This window comes from Trichechus manatus, unplaced genomic scaffold (assembly GCF_000243295.1).
Source record: "Trichechus manatus latirostris isolate Lorelei unplaced genomic scaffold, TriManLat1.0 scaffold00280, whole genome shotgun sequence".
Lineage (NCBI taxonomy): Eukaryota > Metazoa > Chordata > Mammalia > Sirenia > Trichechidae > Trichechus > Trichechus manatus.
In genome coordinates this window covers 132306-147838 of record NW_004444216.1, presented here as the reverse complement: position 1 = coordinate 147838, position 15533 = coordinate 132306, and the positions used below count along the sequence as shown (strand labels likewise).

Below are 15533 nucleotides of genomic sequence, written 5' to 3'. Positions count from 1 at the left end.
TCTGGGGTCTTAAAAGCTGGCAAGCAGCCATCTAAGATGCATCAATTGGTCCCGACCACCTGGAGTAAAGGAGAATGAAGAACACCAAAGACACAAGGAAAGCATTAGCCCGAGAGAGAAAGGGTCACATAGGCCAGAGACTTCATCAGCCTGAGACCAGAAGAACTAGACGGTGCCTAGCTACCACCAATGACCGCCCTGATAGGGAACACAACAGAGAGTTCCTGATGGAGCTGGGGAAGTGTGGGGTGCAGAACTCAAATTCTAGTAAAAAGACCAGACTTATGGTCTGACTGAGACTGGAGGAACCCCAGAAAGCATGGCCCCCGGACTCTCTGTCAACCCATAACTAAACCACTCTCCAGGCCAACTTTTCAGATGAAGATTGGACTGGACTGTGGGACATAAAATGATACTCGTGAAGAGTGTGCATCATAGCTGAAGTAGATACATGAGACTAAATAGGCAGCTTCTGTCCAGAGGTGAGATGAGAAGGCAGAGAGGGTCAGGATCTGGTTGAATGGACACGGGAAATCAGTGGTGGAAAGGAGGAGTGTGCTGTCACAGCATAGCAATAGTATAGAAAGGAGGAGTGTGCTGTCACAGTATACAAATGTATGTATAAATTTTTGTATGAGAGACTGACTTGAACTGTAAACTTTCATTTAAACTACAACAATAAAAAAAAGAAAAAAGAAACAAATAAATAGAAGTTATATTTTCTTCTCACACTGAAATAGATTGTCTTGGTCACTTGCTTGAGTAAATGCTTGCTTTGAAGACCCCTACTCCACAATCAACACCCATGCAGTCAAGGAATCAAACGACTCATCGCACTGGGCAAATCTGCTGCAAAAGACCTCTTTAGAGTGTTGTAAAGCAAAGATGTCACTTTAAGGACTAGGTGTTCCTGACCCAAGCCATGGTGTTTTCAATTGCCTTATATGCATGTGAAAGCTGGACAATGAATATGGAAGATGGAAGAAGAATTGATGCTTTTGAATTATGGTGTTAGCAAAGAATATTGAACATACCATGGAGTGCCAGAAGAACGAACAAATCTGCCTTGGAAGTAGTAGAGTCAGAATGCTCCTTAGAAGCAAGAATGGTGAGACTTCATCTCACATACTTTGGACATGTTAGTAGGAGGGACCTGTCTCTGGAGAAGGACATCATGCTTGGTTAAGTAGACAGTCAGTGAAAAAGAGGAAAAACCTCAATGAGATGGATTGACACAGTGGCTGCAACAATGGGCTCAAGCATAACAATGATTGTGAGGCTGCTGTAGGGCCAGGCAGTGTTTCGTTCTGTTGTACATGGGTCACTATGAGTCACAACCAACTTGATGGCACCTAACAACAACTAACAATAGTACAAGGAATCTTGGTGGCACAATGGTTAAGCGTTAGCTGCTAACTGAAAGTTTGGTGGTTCGTACCCACCAGAGGCTCTGCAGAAGAAAAGACCTAGTGATCTTCTTCCTTAAAGATTACACCATAGAAAACTCTATGGGGCAGTTTTACTCTATCGCATTGGGTCACTATGAGTTGAAATTGACTGGACGGCACCTAACAACAACAACAACTCAATAGTACACCTTTGTCAGTAAATCTTGATGACTTACTGATTACACAGATCCTGGGTATTTATTAAAAACAAGGAGATTTTTAAAAATATAAAACACAACAAGTGCATAAAAAGAAGTCAAATGGGGATGAGGATTAAAGGATAGAAAGAACTAAACAGTGAAAAAGACATATATTGAAAGAACTAAAGGAAAGACCAAAAAACAAAATCTCTTTGAATTATATTTTGTAATCAGGATTTGTGGGAAAAAATTACAGAACTGTTTCAGGCTTTAGACTTCATGTACAAAATAAAAACAAGTCAGGATAGGACTATCCAAGGGGCAATCAGCTATTTTTCTTGCGACCTGTGGTGTAACCCACACATTTTCCATTTGTCTAAGATAAGTAAAAAATGGGTGCCCAGTGTCTCAAATACCTGGCATTCCTCCAGGGACCTCTGGGATAAGGCAAAGGAGATCACTTAAGCTACAATAATCAGCCTGAAAGAGTTGATGGGTTTCTGTTTGCACAGCTAGCCACCCACCCAACTTGATGTTCTCTTTTCCAAGAAAATAACAGAACTTTCATGCCAAGGACAAAGTCACACCATTCTCCTGTGACTTCTTCTATTTAAAGATCTCAAGGAAATAACGAATTCATGAACCATTCATTGGTGCTGCTTTGACCTTTCATTTTGGGACATAATGGAATGAGATGATCTAATCAAGGGAGGCTGCTGGTCAAGTAGGAAAACATAGGACCTGGAATCTGCAGTTGTGTCTATGTGACCCTGAGCAAGTCACTTAATGGTGTTTCCTCATCTATAAAAGTATAATAAAAATAACTGTCTACCTATCTTACAGGCTTATTGGAAGATGGAAAGGAAATGTGTTCTCTAAAAGCATTTGGCAAACATAACACCCTATACAAATGCTGGCTTTTGTCTGTCAGCAACGGAACTAGAAAGATCCTTGAACAACCCCTAGTCTGCTGCTTGAAGACCTGGGAACACCACCTTCATTGTGACAAGGGCATCGGGATGAGGAAATATAGTGCAGAGGATTTAATTTGAAGTCAATAGAGAAGGCTAGCAGAAATTTTATGTTTATCAGTATAGAAAAAAATCACAGCTCCTGTGAGACACGCTACTACCAGGCACTTGATTCATGTCAAGTAAGGCACAATGAGCAAAGCCCAGGCATGCTGATAGAAGAGGGATCAAAAACCTAAGGGACTGGCCACTTAGGTTTGTAAAGCAAGAGACACATACACTCTTGCTACGAGTAGGAAAGTGGAATTCTAATGTTTTATTTTTGCCTTCAGACAATCTAACAGGTTTTACTTAATTCTTGGCAGGTTTCACCTTGCATAGGATAAACTAATGTTCCAGGGGCAGCTTAAGGTATGACAGAGGCCTCCTAAGGATTATCTTCCTTTTTACACGTCCTCTTAGAGCTCTTCTCTGTGGATGCTCAACATGAAAATAACAGATGTGCACATTCATTTAGCGAGTTCAGCAGGGCTGCAGTCGTCTGAGAATAGTTCTGCTTAATGGGAGTGGGCAAGAAGCCAGGACCCGCATGGGGTGTTCTCTGCTTCAGCTGTTTCTCAGCCAAGAAAACATGGTACCTATAACTCCAGTCTCCCTTGTAACCTTACAAACTGTGAGAAACTGACAAGCAGTCAGATCCCACATCCTTTGAAGTCTGGCAAATTTCTAATTCTACTGAACTCCCTCTACAATTGGAAACATGCTAAGGAACAACAGAGAATACTGAGCTTATTTCTTTTGCTCATAGTCTTTGAAGGGAGAATTATGTTTAGGTATCTTGGCTGGAGTTTGCGACTCCCAGTGGATCCCAGATGCCTTAGGTCTCCTGGGAGTATGCTGTTCTGTTATAAAGCCTAAACTGAAAAAAAAAACAAACCTGTTGCTGTCGAGTTGATTCTGACACATAGTGACCCTATAGGACAAGTAGAACTGCCCCATGGGGTTTCCAAGAAGCACCTGGTGAATTTGAACTGCTGATCTTTCAGTTAGCAGCCGTAAAACTTAACCACTACACCACCAAGGTTAGGTGACCGTTTGGGGCACAGATGGCCGTGCAGCACAATTTTCTCTAATAAAACCCTTAATTGTTCCAGGCTGTGAGAGGTTCTTTTTCCAAAACAAGGTACCAGATGCCCCCCTCTTAATTCCACCAAAGGAATTCCTTAGATCCCTCTCCTAAGACCCTGTAAAATGATTCTGAACCTGAGACCTTCTGGAATCTTCATCATCAACAGTTTATTCCATTTTTTCCTAATGGTAACCTGGTGCATTGGACGAAGCAAAGAATTTTCCTGAGAAGTATGCCTAAGAGATAAAATATCCAGATATCTGGATGTCCCACTTCCCCATACAGGAGATTTCAGAGCTTCTGTTGTACCAAAAGCCAAGGATTTAGACTATTTTGGGAAGGGATACTCTGTTAGTTGCTTCCCTTGTAGCCCATAAATATCTTTTTACCTGGAAAAAAGGTGGAGTTATTGAAATCTCATGCTTTGATAACTCCTGAATGATTTCATCTTGGAAACCAGATAGAAATCAATGTTGATTTAAAAAGAAATTATTGCTATGTGGAGACAACTCATTTAGTCCATCTTTGGCATTATAGGTCATATGTGTCAAAAGCTACTGAAAAAAATTTTGGTTGAGCTCTAGAGGGTGGAGTATATCAACTAATGAGAATGATAGGTAAGAATCTTGCATAAACAATATTTTTTAACTAGTCAGAAAGGTTAGTGATTTAAAGTAAGAGTTTAAGATCAGAAGAAAAAAAAAAGTCACTGGAGAATAATCCAGTCCTTCCTATTAGGGTACATGAACCCAACCTTCTTAAACTTTAGAGAGAAAGGTCCAGAGGAACAGGCTGGCCACAGGCCATTATGGGGGAGTAAGCCTCAGATAGGACTGAAGCTAGTGAAGTGGGTACTCCTGGGCCTTTATGATCCAAATACCCATATAGAGGGTCTACACTAGTTATAAGGGTTTCATTTCTCTAGCACAAGTGGTCCAGGGTGCAGAACTGAGAACCCTGTACTCTCAGTTCCCACTTAGACTGAACCTGGAGCAGAGGCACATCTATAGAATCACTTGACTTAATGAACATTCCTGGGTCAGGTTGAAAGCCAAATGAACAGCAATGGATCTGCTCTGCTGTTCTCCCAACTATGAAGTAACTTATGCCTTGCTCCATACAGCTGCCCTTCCCTGTCCCTTATTGCTTGATAAAACCCTCTTCTTTCCTTTCTTTTCTATTTGTAAATTAAGATCAATATAACTGTCACTAAATTAAAGGTCAAATAAAAAGGAAAATGCAAAGTGTATAACCCAAGAGGATGGATAATAAGATGTTGAAACACACAGAAAATTAAAGGAGAAAAAGAACTTATTTTCTCAAATCTCCAAGCAGCTAGGGCAAGATCGAGGGTTTCAAAAAACAAGGGGCCCTATGAGGACAATGAGGGAAGTAGAGGCTCCAGCACACCTAGTGCTGTTTATAAGCCATAAACAAAAGTTGTCAGACACCTTTGTGTTCATCAGAGAACATGACATTGACCTATGATCCTCAACTATGCTACACCCTTAAAATTCATCATTGGTGTCATTTGCGGGATATCAGTAAACTAGCTTGCGAAGGATCTAAGCTGCAAGCCAGGCAGAAAAGACATAAGAGAGCAAGTTAGGCTGAACAACTACCACATGTCTCTTCTTTCTCTTTTGAAGTCATAAATACTGCCCATAATTACTATTCTGAGTTGCAGGACTTTAAAAAGCAGATGTTCATCTCTAGTATAGATATTTTTTCACAGTTAATAAAAGATATGAGGACATCACATTTGGGTTTGGAGAACAATGGTAGTTATCTAAATCTGAATCCGCCCTTCCTCTAAAAACTACAAAATCAACAAAGAAAACAATGAAACTTCACAGGACCCGTGCTTTCAGCATTACTAGGAGACAGAGAACACAACAACCTTCAAATTACCTTTAAGTGAGTAAAAACAGAAACAAGTTCCAGCAGAGCTGCCTTAGCCTGCCTGCAACTGCCACAAGCCTATGGATAGGAGTTCCATAGAGAAGGGCTGCTTAAAAGACTCTGTCATAAGAGTAGAGGGATGCAGAGAGAGGAGGCACAGACAAAATCCCTGTGCAAACAGAAAACCAGACAAGTTTCTGTCGAGTCAATTCTGACTCATGGTGACCCCAAGTCCTGTACAGCAGGGCTATGCTCCATAAGGTTTTCATGGCTGCGACCTTTCGGAAACAAACCACAAGCCCTTTCTTCCAAGGCACCTCTGGGTGGTTGGAACCGCCAACTTTTTGATTAGTAGCAGAGCTCTATAACCAATCGTGCTACCCAGGGACCTCCCCCAAACAGGAACTGCAACAGTAAGTGCCAAAATACCAAACAGGACTTAGTAGTTCATGGCCCTGGCTGTGTGACTTGGATGCAGGAAAGCACTTAAAATTGTGGGAGTACCACAAACCTCCTAGGCAGCCCAGCCAGATGCATGGGCATCATCCTTAACCACATCTTCATCCTCATCTCCCAACCCAACTAGCAACAGTTCCATGGATTTCACTACCTAAATATTCCCCAATCTCTCTGTAGCCTATCTAGCCATTCAGATTTCACCCCCTCTTCCCTGGACTATAACAAAAACCTCTTAACTTACACTCCTATCTTCAGTCCTAATAGCTGTCCTCTCTTCTCTCTGCCCTTCAGTCTAACTTCCACATTTTTTATAAGAGTGGTTTTTCCAACAGATAAGCTTTCCCTGACATTCTCATCCTGGATTAGGTGCCTCAATTGAATCCTGCCATAGCTTCCGGCATGCCTTTATCACAGCAAAATGGCTAAGAGTGTCACTCTGGAATTAGATGTTTTATACCTAGCTCATACACTTACTTGTTTCATTACTTGGGACAAGATTCTTAATCTCTTTGAACCTCAGTTTCTTCATCTGTAAAATGGGTGTAAAAGTATCACCTACCTCATAAGGTTTCTATAAGGATTAAACAAATTAATACATGTGAAATACTTAAAACTGCCTGGCATGTTAAAAAACAAACAAACCTGTTGCCGTCAAGTTGATTCCGACTCATAGTGACCGTATAGGACAGAGTAGAACTGCCCCATGGGGTTTCCGAGGAGCGGCTGGTGGATTTGAACCACTGACCTTTTAGTTAGCAGCCCAAGTCTTTTTTTTTCAATTTTTATTTTATTGTTGTACTTTAAGTGAAAGTTTACAATTCAAGTTAGTCTCTCATACAAAAATTCATACATGCATTGTTATGTGACCCTAATTGCTCTCCCTATACTGTGACAGCACATTCCTCCTTTCCACCCCTGATTTCCTGTGTCCACTCAACCAGCTCCTGACCTTCTCTGCCTTCTCATCTCACCTCTGGACAGGAGCTGCCCATTTAGTCTCATGTATCTACTTGAGCTAAGAAGCACACTCTTCACGACTATCATTTTATGTCCCATAGTCCAGTCTAAACTTTGACTGAAGAGTTGGCCTTGGGAATAGCAGCCCAACTCTTAACCACTCAGTGGGTACTAAATTAACGTTAGCCAGCAATTGCCACATGGTATTGAATTTTTCTGTTTACAAGTCTGCCTATCCCACTAGACCTAGATCATCTTTTTTTAAATTTTAGGGAGGTTTCAAGAAATATACGAGAACCACCTCCCCAAGAAAACCCACAAAAAATAACAACCAGATGATCTCAATGTCTACTACATGGAAAATTCAATACAAAAATGTTTTTAGTTCAAACACTGAGAAAGAAGTCACATTTTTACAAAATTATTTAATTCAGATGATCTTACTTGAAGGCATGGAGTGGCCTAATTAGTTATCTAAATTCTTTCCAACTTAGTGATTGCAAATAATATCCTATTGATGTATTAAGGAAACTCAAGAATCTGTCTGAATGGGTATGATCAAAGTACCTGAACTTTGGGGCAGCCACAAGCCCATCTACGTGAACACAGCCAGCCCGCCAGGCTGCACACTGCAGTTAGCACAGAGGGGAAGTCCATCACCGCCACAGGTGCACTGTTCACCAGGCAGCCTACCTGCCCAGCTCACCTGTAGCTCTCTGCTCTTGGCTCCTGAGCCCTCCAGTTCTCTTGGCTTCATTCCTGTGCTCTCCAGATCTGATTCAGATCCTACTTCATATTCTGTTATCAATTTTGGATATTATTGATTCAGCTAGCATCCACAGATTCTAAAGAAATGGTCTATCTGCTAATTGTGGCCCTAGAGACCTTCTGCCTCCCAAGATTCAACTAGTCTTATCCACACATGGGTGGGAGATGAGAGCACACAAACAAAGAGGCCCGTGTTTGTGTATACTAACATGATGCACAGGAGCCCTAGTGGTGCAGTGGTTAATTATTTAGCTGTTAACCAAGAGGTTGGTGGTTCGAATCCACCAGCCATGCCTTGGAAACCTTAAGGGGCAGTTCTACTCTGTGCTATAGGGTCACTAAGAGTCGGAATTGACTTCTTGGCATCAAGTTTTTCTTCTTTTTTCTTAACGCATTGCATACTGTGGTTGACATTATAACAGAGGTAGATATGGATCTAAGCTAAGCAAAGGTGAAAAGCAGTCCTTTCTGGTGCTTAGAGACACATTTAAGTTGCCACAAGCAAACAGTGTTTAATAATAAGTGCTTGAGTGGGTATATATGTAGCATATAATACTATGCTAGGTATTATACTAAATTAATTGGGATATTGGAAAATACATTTAAAATTATAATCTCAATGAAAAAAAGACCCATTTTCTTTTTGCATGGTTTATTCTTTTATACTATCCTCATGAATAAGCAATTAATATTTATGAAGGGTTATAGAATTTTTAAATGCCCTTATATACATGGAAACCCTGGTGGTGTAGTGGTTAAGAGCTATGGCTGCTAGCCAAAAGGTAGGCAGTTCAAATCCACCAGGCACTCTTTGGAAATCCTATGGGGCAGTTCTACTCTGTCCTTCAGGGTTGCTATGAGTCGGAATCAACTCGACGGCAACAGGTTTGGTTTTGGTTTTTTTGGTTTTCTTATATACTTAAATTTATTTGGTCAGCTATAATCTAGGTGCCTCTGAAAAATGCCCTGATTCAATCCACAGGAGTAAAAATGAATATATTATTTCTTCCAAGAGCATATTCCAAACTATCTCCTTACTATGAGGAGCAATTTGGCTGTCAAGATTTCCTGTTTGCTGACTGTGTTCAACTAAGCCCAAAGAAATTATCTAACTATTGTACTAAAATTTTTTATTTTTTATTTACTAGTATATGTTGGTTTCTTCTTTACTAAATAGATTAATAATGATATTAAAAAGTCATATTCATTGCTCACTTATTTTGTGTCAGGAACCATGCTATGTACTTAGATATTTTATATCATTTAAGCCTCACAACAGGAAGAATATTCTATTATTATACCTATTTTTACAAGTGAGAAATCTAAGGCTCAGAGAAGGTAACTTGCCCAAAGTCACACAGACTGTCAGAGCCAAAATTGGAAAGGTCTGTCTGACTCTAGAGCAGATGCTGGAAAACTATAGCCCATTGGCCAAATCTAGACTGCCACATGTTTTTATATGTTCCACACACTAAGAATGGTTTTACATTTTTAAATGGTTGGGAAAAAATCGAAAGAATTATAATATTTTGTGATGTGAAAAGTATATGAAATACAAATTTTAGTGTCCCTAAATAAAGTTTTATTGGAACACAACCACTCTCATTTGTTTATATACTATGACTTATCCACTCTACAATGGCAGAGTTGAATAGCTGCAACAGAGACTGTGTAGTCCTTAAAGCCTAAAATGTTTACTATCTGGCCCTTTACAGAAAAAGTCTGCCAACCCCTACTCTAGAGTGCTAGCTTCTGTCTGCTTTATACTGTAGCCACCACAGGATTTTCCCTACGAATGAAATGAATTTTTATGAGGCTAAGTGAATTGCCTAAGATCATGTGGCCATGTAAGAGGCGATGATTCAGGATAAAAGTTAGGACTTCAGACAGCAAAGCCCACAATCCCTGTACTATATCATTGATTTTGCCATCAGAGAGCTAATCTACATTCCTCCATAGAAAAAAGAGCCTGGTCATTTAAATGGGCATTTAATTTTTTAAATTAAAGTATAAACAAAAAGATAATTCTTTAACAAGCTACTTATATTATTTTCTTTGAACACTGACCATCATTTGTTCGGTTTTAGCCTAGAAACATATAATCTGATAGCATGTCTATACACAATTTGGGCATAATAAATATACACACACATTGACATGCATGCAATCCAACACACATTAAGGTGTGTAAACGCATTTAATTTACACACATATACCAGACAGATAGGTACACACTTACATATATATTTACATGTAAACACACTTGTAAATCTATGCATATATGCATGTAATATAGCATACACTAAATTTTGTATACATATTTAATTTACACACATATAACAGATAAATAGGTAATTTACATACATATTTACATGCAAACACACACATAAATGCACGCCGTATACACACAGTATAAGCTATTGTGGTGGGTCATAATGGAACCTGATTTTCCCCTCTCTAATGCCTTCCCTTGGTATGAGTCAGAATCGACTTGATGGCAATGGGTTTTTTTTTTTTAATGCCCTTCCTGTGGCGAAGTGATTAAGAGACACAGCTACTAACAGAAAGGTTGGCAGTTCAAATCTAACAGCTGCTCTTTGGAAACCCTATGGGGGCAGCTCTACTCTGTCCTACAGGGTAGCTATGAGTCGGAATCCACTGAATGGCAGTGGGTTTTGTTTTGTTTTAGTGCCTTCCCTGAATCAACTACCTCAACCTCCTAACACGGAAATAGAAATTTTTTTCTAGCTGCAAGGTTTTCACTCATAAATAATCTGCATAAAGAAAAATATGCACATTCGTGTGTACATATTACTTTAATGTATACATAGCATACTTCATTCTCAAAAAAGGTCACGAGAAATACAAAATAGATAAAGAAGTATTACCAGAGTAAATAATTGGATCTCTTCCATTGGTTCTATCTATCGAAACAACTTAATAAGACATAACTCTCAATTTGTCTGCATTACAACATCCCAATCAAGCGACTTCTTTAGCCAGACTTGACAGTCTGTTACCTAATTAAATTCATAAAATGCTCAAGGAAAAGGTGTCTTGAGAAACGCTCAATTACTGCTGTATCACACTTTGCTTCCAAAACAAGTGTGCTTTTCAAGGGCACCAAATAATTTTAATTTGACATAATCCTTGGATGTTTCATGTTTTAAGAAAAGAACTAAAGCTGAAGAGAGTAATTAAATCCAGATCCCAACAGTCAACATATCTGGGGCTCAAGACGCTCAGTCTGCATGTGCTGTGGTTTCCAGTGAAACACCAAAGTGAGGTAATTTTTTATTCTTATTATTTTCATGACTCTTGCAAAACCTAGCCAGGGTAAAAAATTTTTGTTTTTTCATTTTTCTCATTAAATAGATTATGCACAGTACAAGTTATCAATGTCTTGTGCTGAAAAGAGTGCCCTATAGTCACTTTTTATAAGTAATAAGAGAGATAAAACTCCTGGTAAATTGTGGATAATCTAAACATCTCAACTTAATCAGCTTATTTTACTTCCTTCTCCTCTCTTATACAAATTCAGATAAAGAACTCTGAAATTGGCTCATGGGTCACTTTATTCTCCCCCTTCTTTGTCCATTTTCTTTGGGGACTTAATAATTCATTGCCTTGGAGGAGTCAAGGAGGAGAAAGATTACCACAGGCCCAGAAGTGTGAACCTTGGAAGAGGCAAAACTGGTTAAAATCACAACATGCACAGACTTTTCTCTCTCACTCTTTCCCTCTTACTTTTTCTCTATCTCTATCTCTGTCTCCCCAAAAGCAGGGAGGAGAAAAAGAGATGATGAAAAAGGAAACTTTTCATGAACTTGAACAGAGCAGTTGATCTTGTGCAACTAAGATTAAATAATTCTGTATTTCCATGATCCTGAATTCCCTTCTTTTATATTTTCTCTTTTAGATCACTGAAAATAAATACATACCAATTTTCTAAAGCTATGCCAGGATTCAGATAGCTGTTTGCATATTTGGTATATGAATAAATACTTTCCTCTAATATCTGAGAGCACTTAAAAATAAGTATAATTTTCAGACTCCAAAGACTGAAAAGAAAAATGCCTGGAACTCATAGAATCAAAGAAAAATGGCAGAAAACACTGGCTTTCTGATTCTTAGCCTCAGGCTTTGGTCAACACTCTCTCATCCCAAGGAGCATTTAAAATTTAGTAAGTGACAGATATTAAGAGGCTATTTCATCACCATGGTAGGTTTCAATACTTTGAAATGATTTGTAGTTATAAACATATTGATCAAATACAACTGATCACCATGTAAGAAGTATAACTCAATATTAGAAATATATTTTAACTGTCTTATTTTAATAATCTTTGGTCTACCACCTTGCCAAAAAGCCTGACAAGATCATATTCATGAATAAACCTTTGTTTAATTCTCAAAAGAATGCAATAGGTAAATCATCATGGTTTTACCAGGAACCTTCTGACTTTTTCATCTAGTAGGTTACATAAATCTAAATATTTTGTAACTCATTTTGTGATTGCAGAGTTAAATCTTGTCTAGTATGGAAGCTTCTAGTCTTCTCTGGGTCTTTGTTTTGAAGGAGAATGTTTGTTTTTTGTTAAACTCTTTCTACAACTGAATATACTGCTAGGCAGATTCCTTAGGTGCTTGTTAGAACCTTAGCACCCAGGGTCTAAAATTGTGGGAAATTGACATTGCTTGACACTAATGCCTTGTAAGGAGATCTCTTCAAGATGTTAAATTTTCCCCTTAAGTACCATTACATTTCCCAGACACAATGAAATACAGTAAAAATAATTCGAAAACACTTTTCTTCCCAGTAAGCCATGCTGTCAATCAACCATTTGGAACAGCAATTCTATATTTCCACCCTTCATTTCTATAAAACTGTGGTTACATTAATTTACTGAGAAGGTATAGGACTTTGGACCAACTTAAGCCCTCTAGGTCTTAGTTTCCTTACCTGTAAAAAGTAGGTAGTTGGTTTAGATGGGTCTAGGAGTCCCTGGGTGGTACAAATGGTTAACACACTTAGCTGCTAATGGAAAGGGTGGAGGTTTGAGTCTATCCAGAGGCACCTCAGAAGAAAGGCTACTTCTGAAAAATTAGCCATTGAAAACCCTGTGGAGCACACTTCTACTCCGTCACATATGGGGTCACCACAAATCAGAGTCAACTCTACTTCAGCTGGTAGTTAGATGGTTCTAAGGTTCCTTTAGCTCCAGAATTCTAGAATTCTAAGCTAAGGTCTAGAGCACCGTTTGATCTGACACCATCTTCAGCCCACCAGTTCCTGTGGGCAGTAATCAAGAATTAATTCAATCTATCCACAATACCCTGGGTATCCCCATGCACACCACTGTACTAGAGTATCCTATAGGATTCATTTGCACCCACTGACTCCCTACCTAGCATCTGCCTTCTCTCTGATGTGCAGTATTTTAACACTCTCGTGTTAGTCATGTTGGAACTTCTTATAAAGTTCACCTCAAATTCATGGAAGACAACTTCAGATTTGCCATGCTCTGTGGACTTCTCAGCTACCATTTGGATAATCTCCCTACTTGTGGGATAAATCCTTTTATCTCAGTAAGAGAGCTTATTTTTTCAAGTTTAGCCCCAGCTTTTCCCAGTTTTGAACTCCCAGGACACATTTGTCTAGAACTTCCAATGTGTTTAATGGTTTCCGTATTCTTAGATTATTGGTTCCCTTTAAAAAATCTCCTTCTATGTTTTTACTAATAAGTAACCACATTTTGTCCTAGTTCAATACATGCATGACACATGATTTTGCTTTTTCTTCTTTTAATATACCCAAGAAAAACGAAAACGTATGTCCATACAAAAACATTGAGCTGCTTAATGTTGTGATAAACACTATGTTGTGGCTGATGCTCAATAGCTCCTTTATGACTTCCTGAACATCACTCAAAGCCAGGTCTAGGAAATTTACCTTTCTCATGAGTTCTTGAAATACCAATTGATGACATAATTCAATTACTTAACTCATGCTTTCTTTTCTAGTAAAATATGCTACCAACTATGTTTGCGTAATTTAAGTTCCTAACTGTTAGTATTTGGTATAATTTTCAAACTCCCCCAATTTTCATGGTTAGATTATATACTATTTCTATCTACAGAGTCCTTTCTTTATATGAGAAGGCTTTTTACCACAATGAAGCTAGTCACTCACCATATAAAATGTCTACCTGTCCCTTTTATCCTATAGAGTTTGCCATCTGGAAGGGAGAGCACAGACAAGGAAGATGGGAAAACATATGCTCTCAGTTACCTTAGGCTGTGGAGATCTGAAAGGAGATCTAAGTAAGGGTCAGGGTTGATCTTAGCTCAACCAAGAACACATAAGCGTTGTTACATTTCCAGTATACGTCTTTTTTCTACTGTGGCCTATAATTTGTGCTTAATTTTCTATCTTAATTCTTCAACAGAAGATGTTAATTATCTTACCTGAATTCCCACATCAGTGATTTTATAACACTCGGATAGAGAAAGTTCCTTTAATTTTTTATGTCTGGAAAGTATCATCAAACCCTAAAAATATTTAATGTAAAGATTATTTTATGATTATGATTCAATATGGAAAGTGTATTTCTAATAACTATTTATGCAAATTTAAAAGTTTAGCTTGTATCTTATATTTCCTTATACTTAATAAAACATAAAATCACTTTGATTAGGTAATGTCATGAAATAGAATTTTCAGGTTTCAGTAAGTGATACAGAATCCCAGAGCCAGAAAACTCCTCAGGTTATTATCTTCCCATTTGTTTCCAGGTAAATGTTATCTGAATCAATGTAAACAAATCTTAAAGATCTCCAGACCTAACCTACAGCTTTATTTTGAAGATACTTCATGTGGCTCATGAGTCTATTTGCCAATAAATCTAAAAAATAATTTCCACAAAAATCTAAAACTCTTTAGCTCATTTTATTGTGTTTAATTCCTCGAAGAGAGAAATAATAGATCTTCATATAGAGGCCTATATGCAAATAATCGTTCACCAACAGCACACTTTTTTTTTTCAGATTAGAAACTTTGTTTCTTTTCATTAAAAAAAAAATTGCACTTTTAGCCTTTAAAAATCTTTGTGTGATTTTACTGTCTTGTTTCTTTGTCCTTTTCTCCCTACACACACAATACTCATATAAGGAATTGATGACTGTGCCTTATGGATGCCATCCTCCTGTTTTGCATTCAATATCATATTCCATGTATAATTCCATAAGATGTGCTTCCTAGACTGGCTCCCAGAGCTGACTCACTGGAAAAATGCCAGAAATGGCATAAGGATTTGTACTTATTGCATTTTATTTACAGGACTGGTTTACATTTTACTCATCTTAAATACATTTGACCCATAGTTGAAAATGGGTTGTACAAAATTAGATCCTGTTGTTTTTTTTTCCCCCGATGCACAGATTAGGCACAGATCCACCCTTTCTATTTTCAAAAGAAATCCATATCAGGGGAAAATGTGCTTGACTTAAGCCACTGTTTAAACTGTGATTTCTAATTTTGCTTAATGATTTTGCACACTACCCAAAAATAAAATCATTCCGTTCATTCTTTTAATTTTATTGTGAATGTGAATTTGTTTGCTAGGAACACATCATGTTTTCTGCCTCTTTATTTCAAACCAAAGAATGACCAAACCCTGTGAAGCTATTGCATGTGTCTGGGTTCCAGATGTCACTGCTATTTTGCTTATGTTAGAATAATTGGAAGAGTTTAGATATT

The 15533-nt window shown here is 38.2% G+C and overlaps 1 protein-coding gene across 1 annotated transcript in view; it reads right to left on the bottom strand.

The window, feature by feature from the left end:
- LOC101340881 (F-box/LRR-repeat protein 13-like) overlaps nucleotides 1-15533 on the bottom strand; it is a gene marked incomplete at its 5' end in the record, with an annotated part of 160317 nt that overhangs the window by 46698 nt on the left and 98086 nt on the right. The window contains one exon of the mRNA XM_004390065.3: nucleotides 14243-14326. Coding sequence (XP_004390122.1) covers nucleotides 14243-14326 — 84 coding nt within the window. The remainder of the gene's footprint in view (nucleotides 1-14242; nucleotides 14327-15533) is intronic.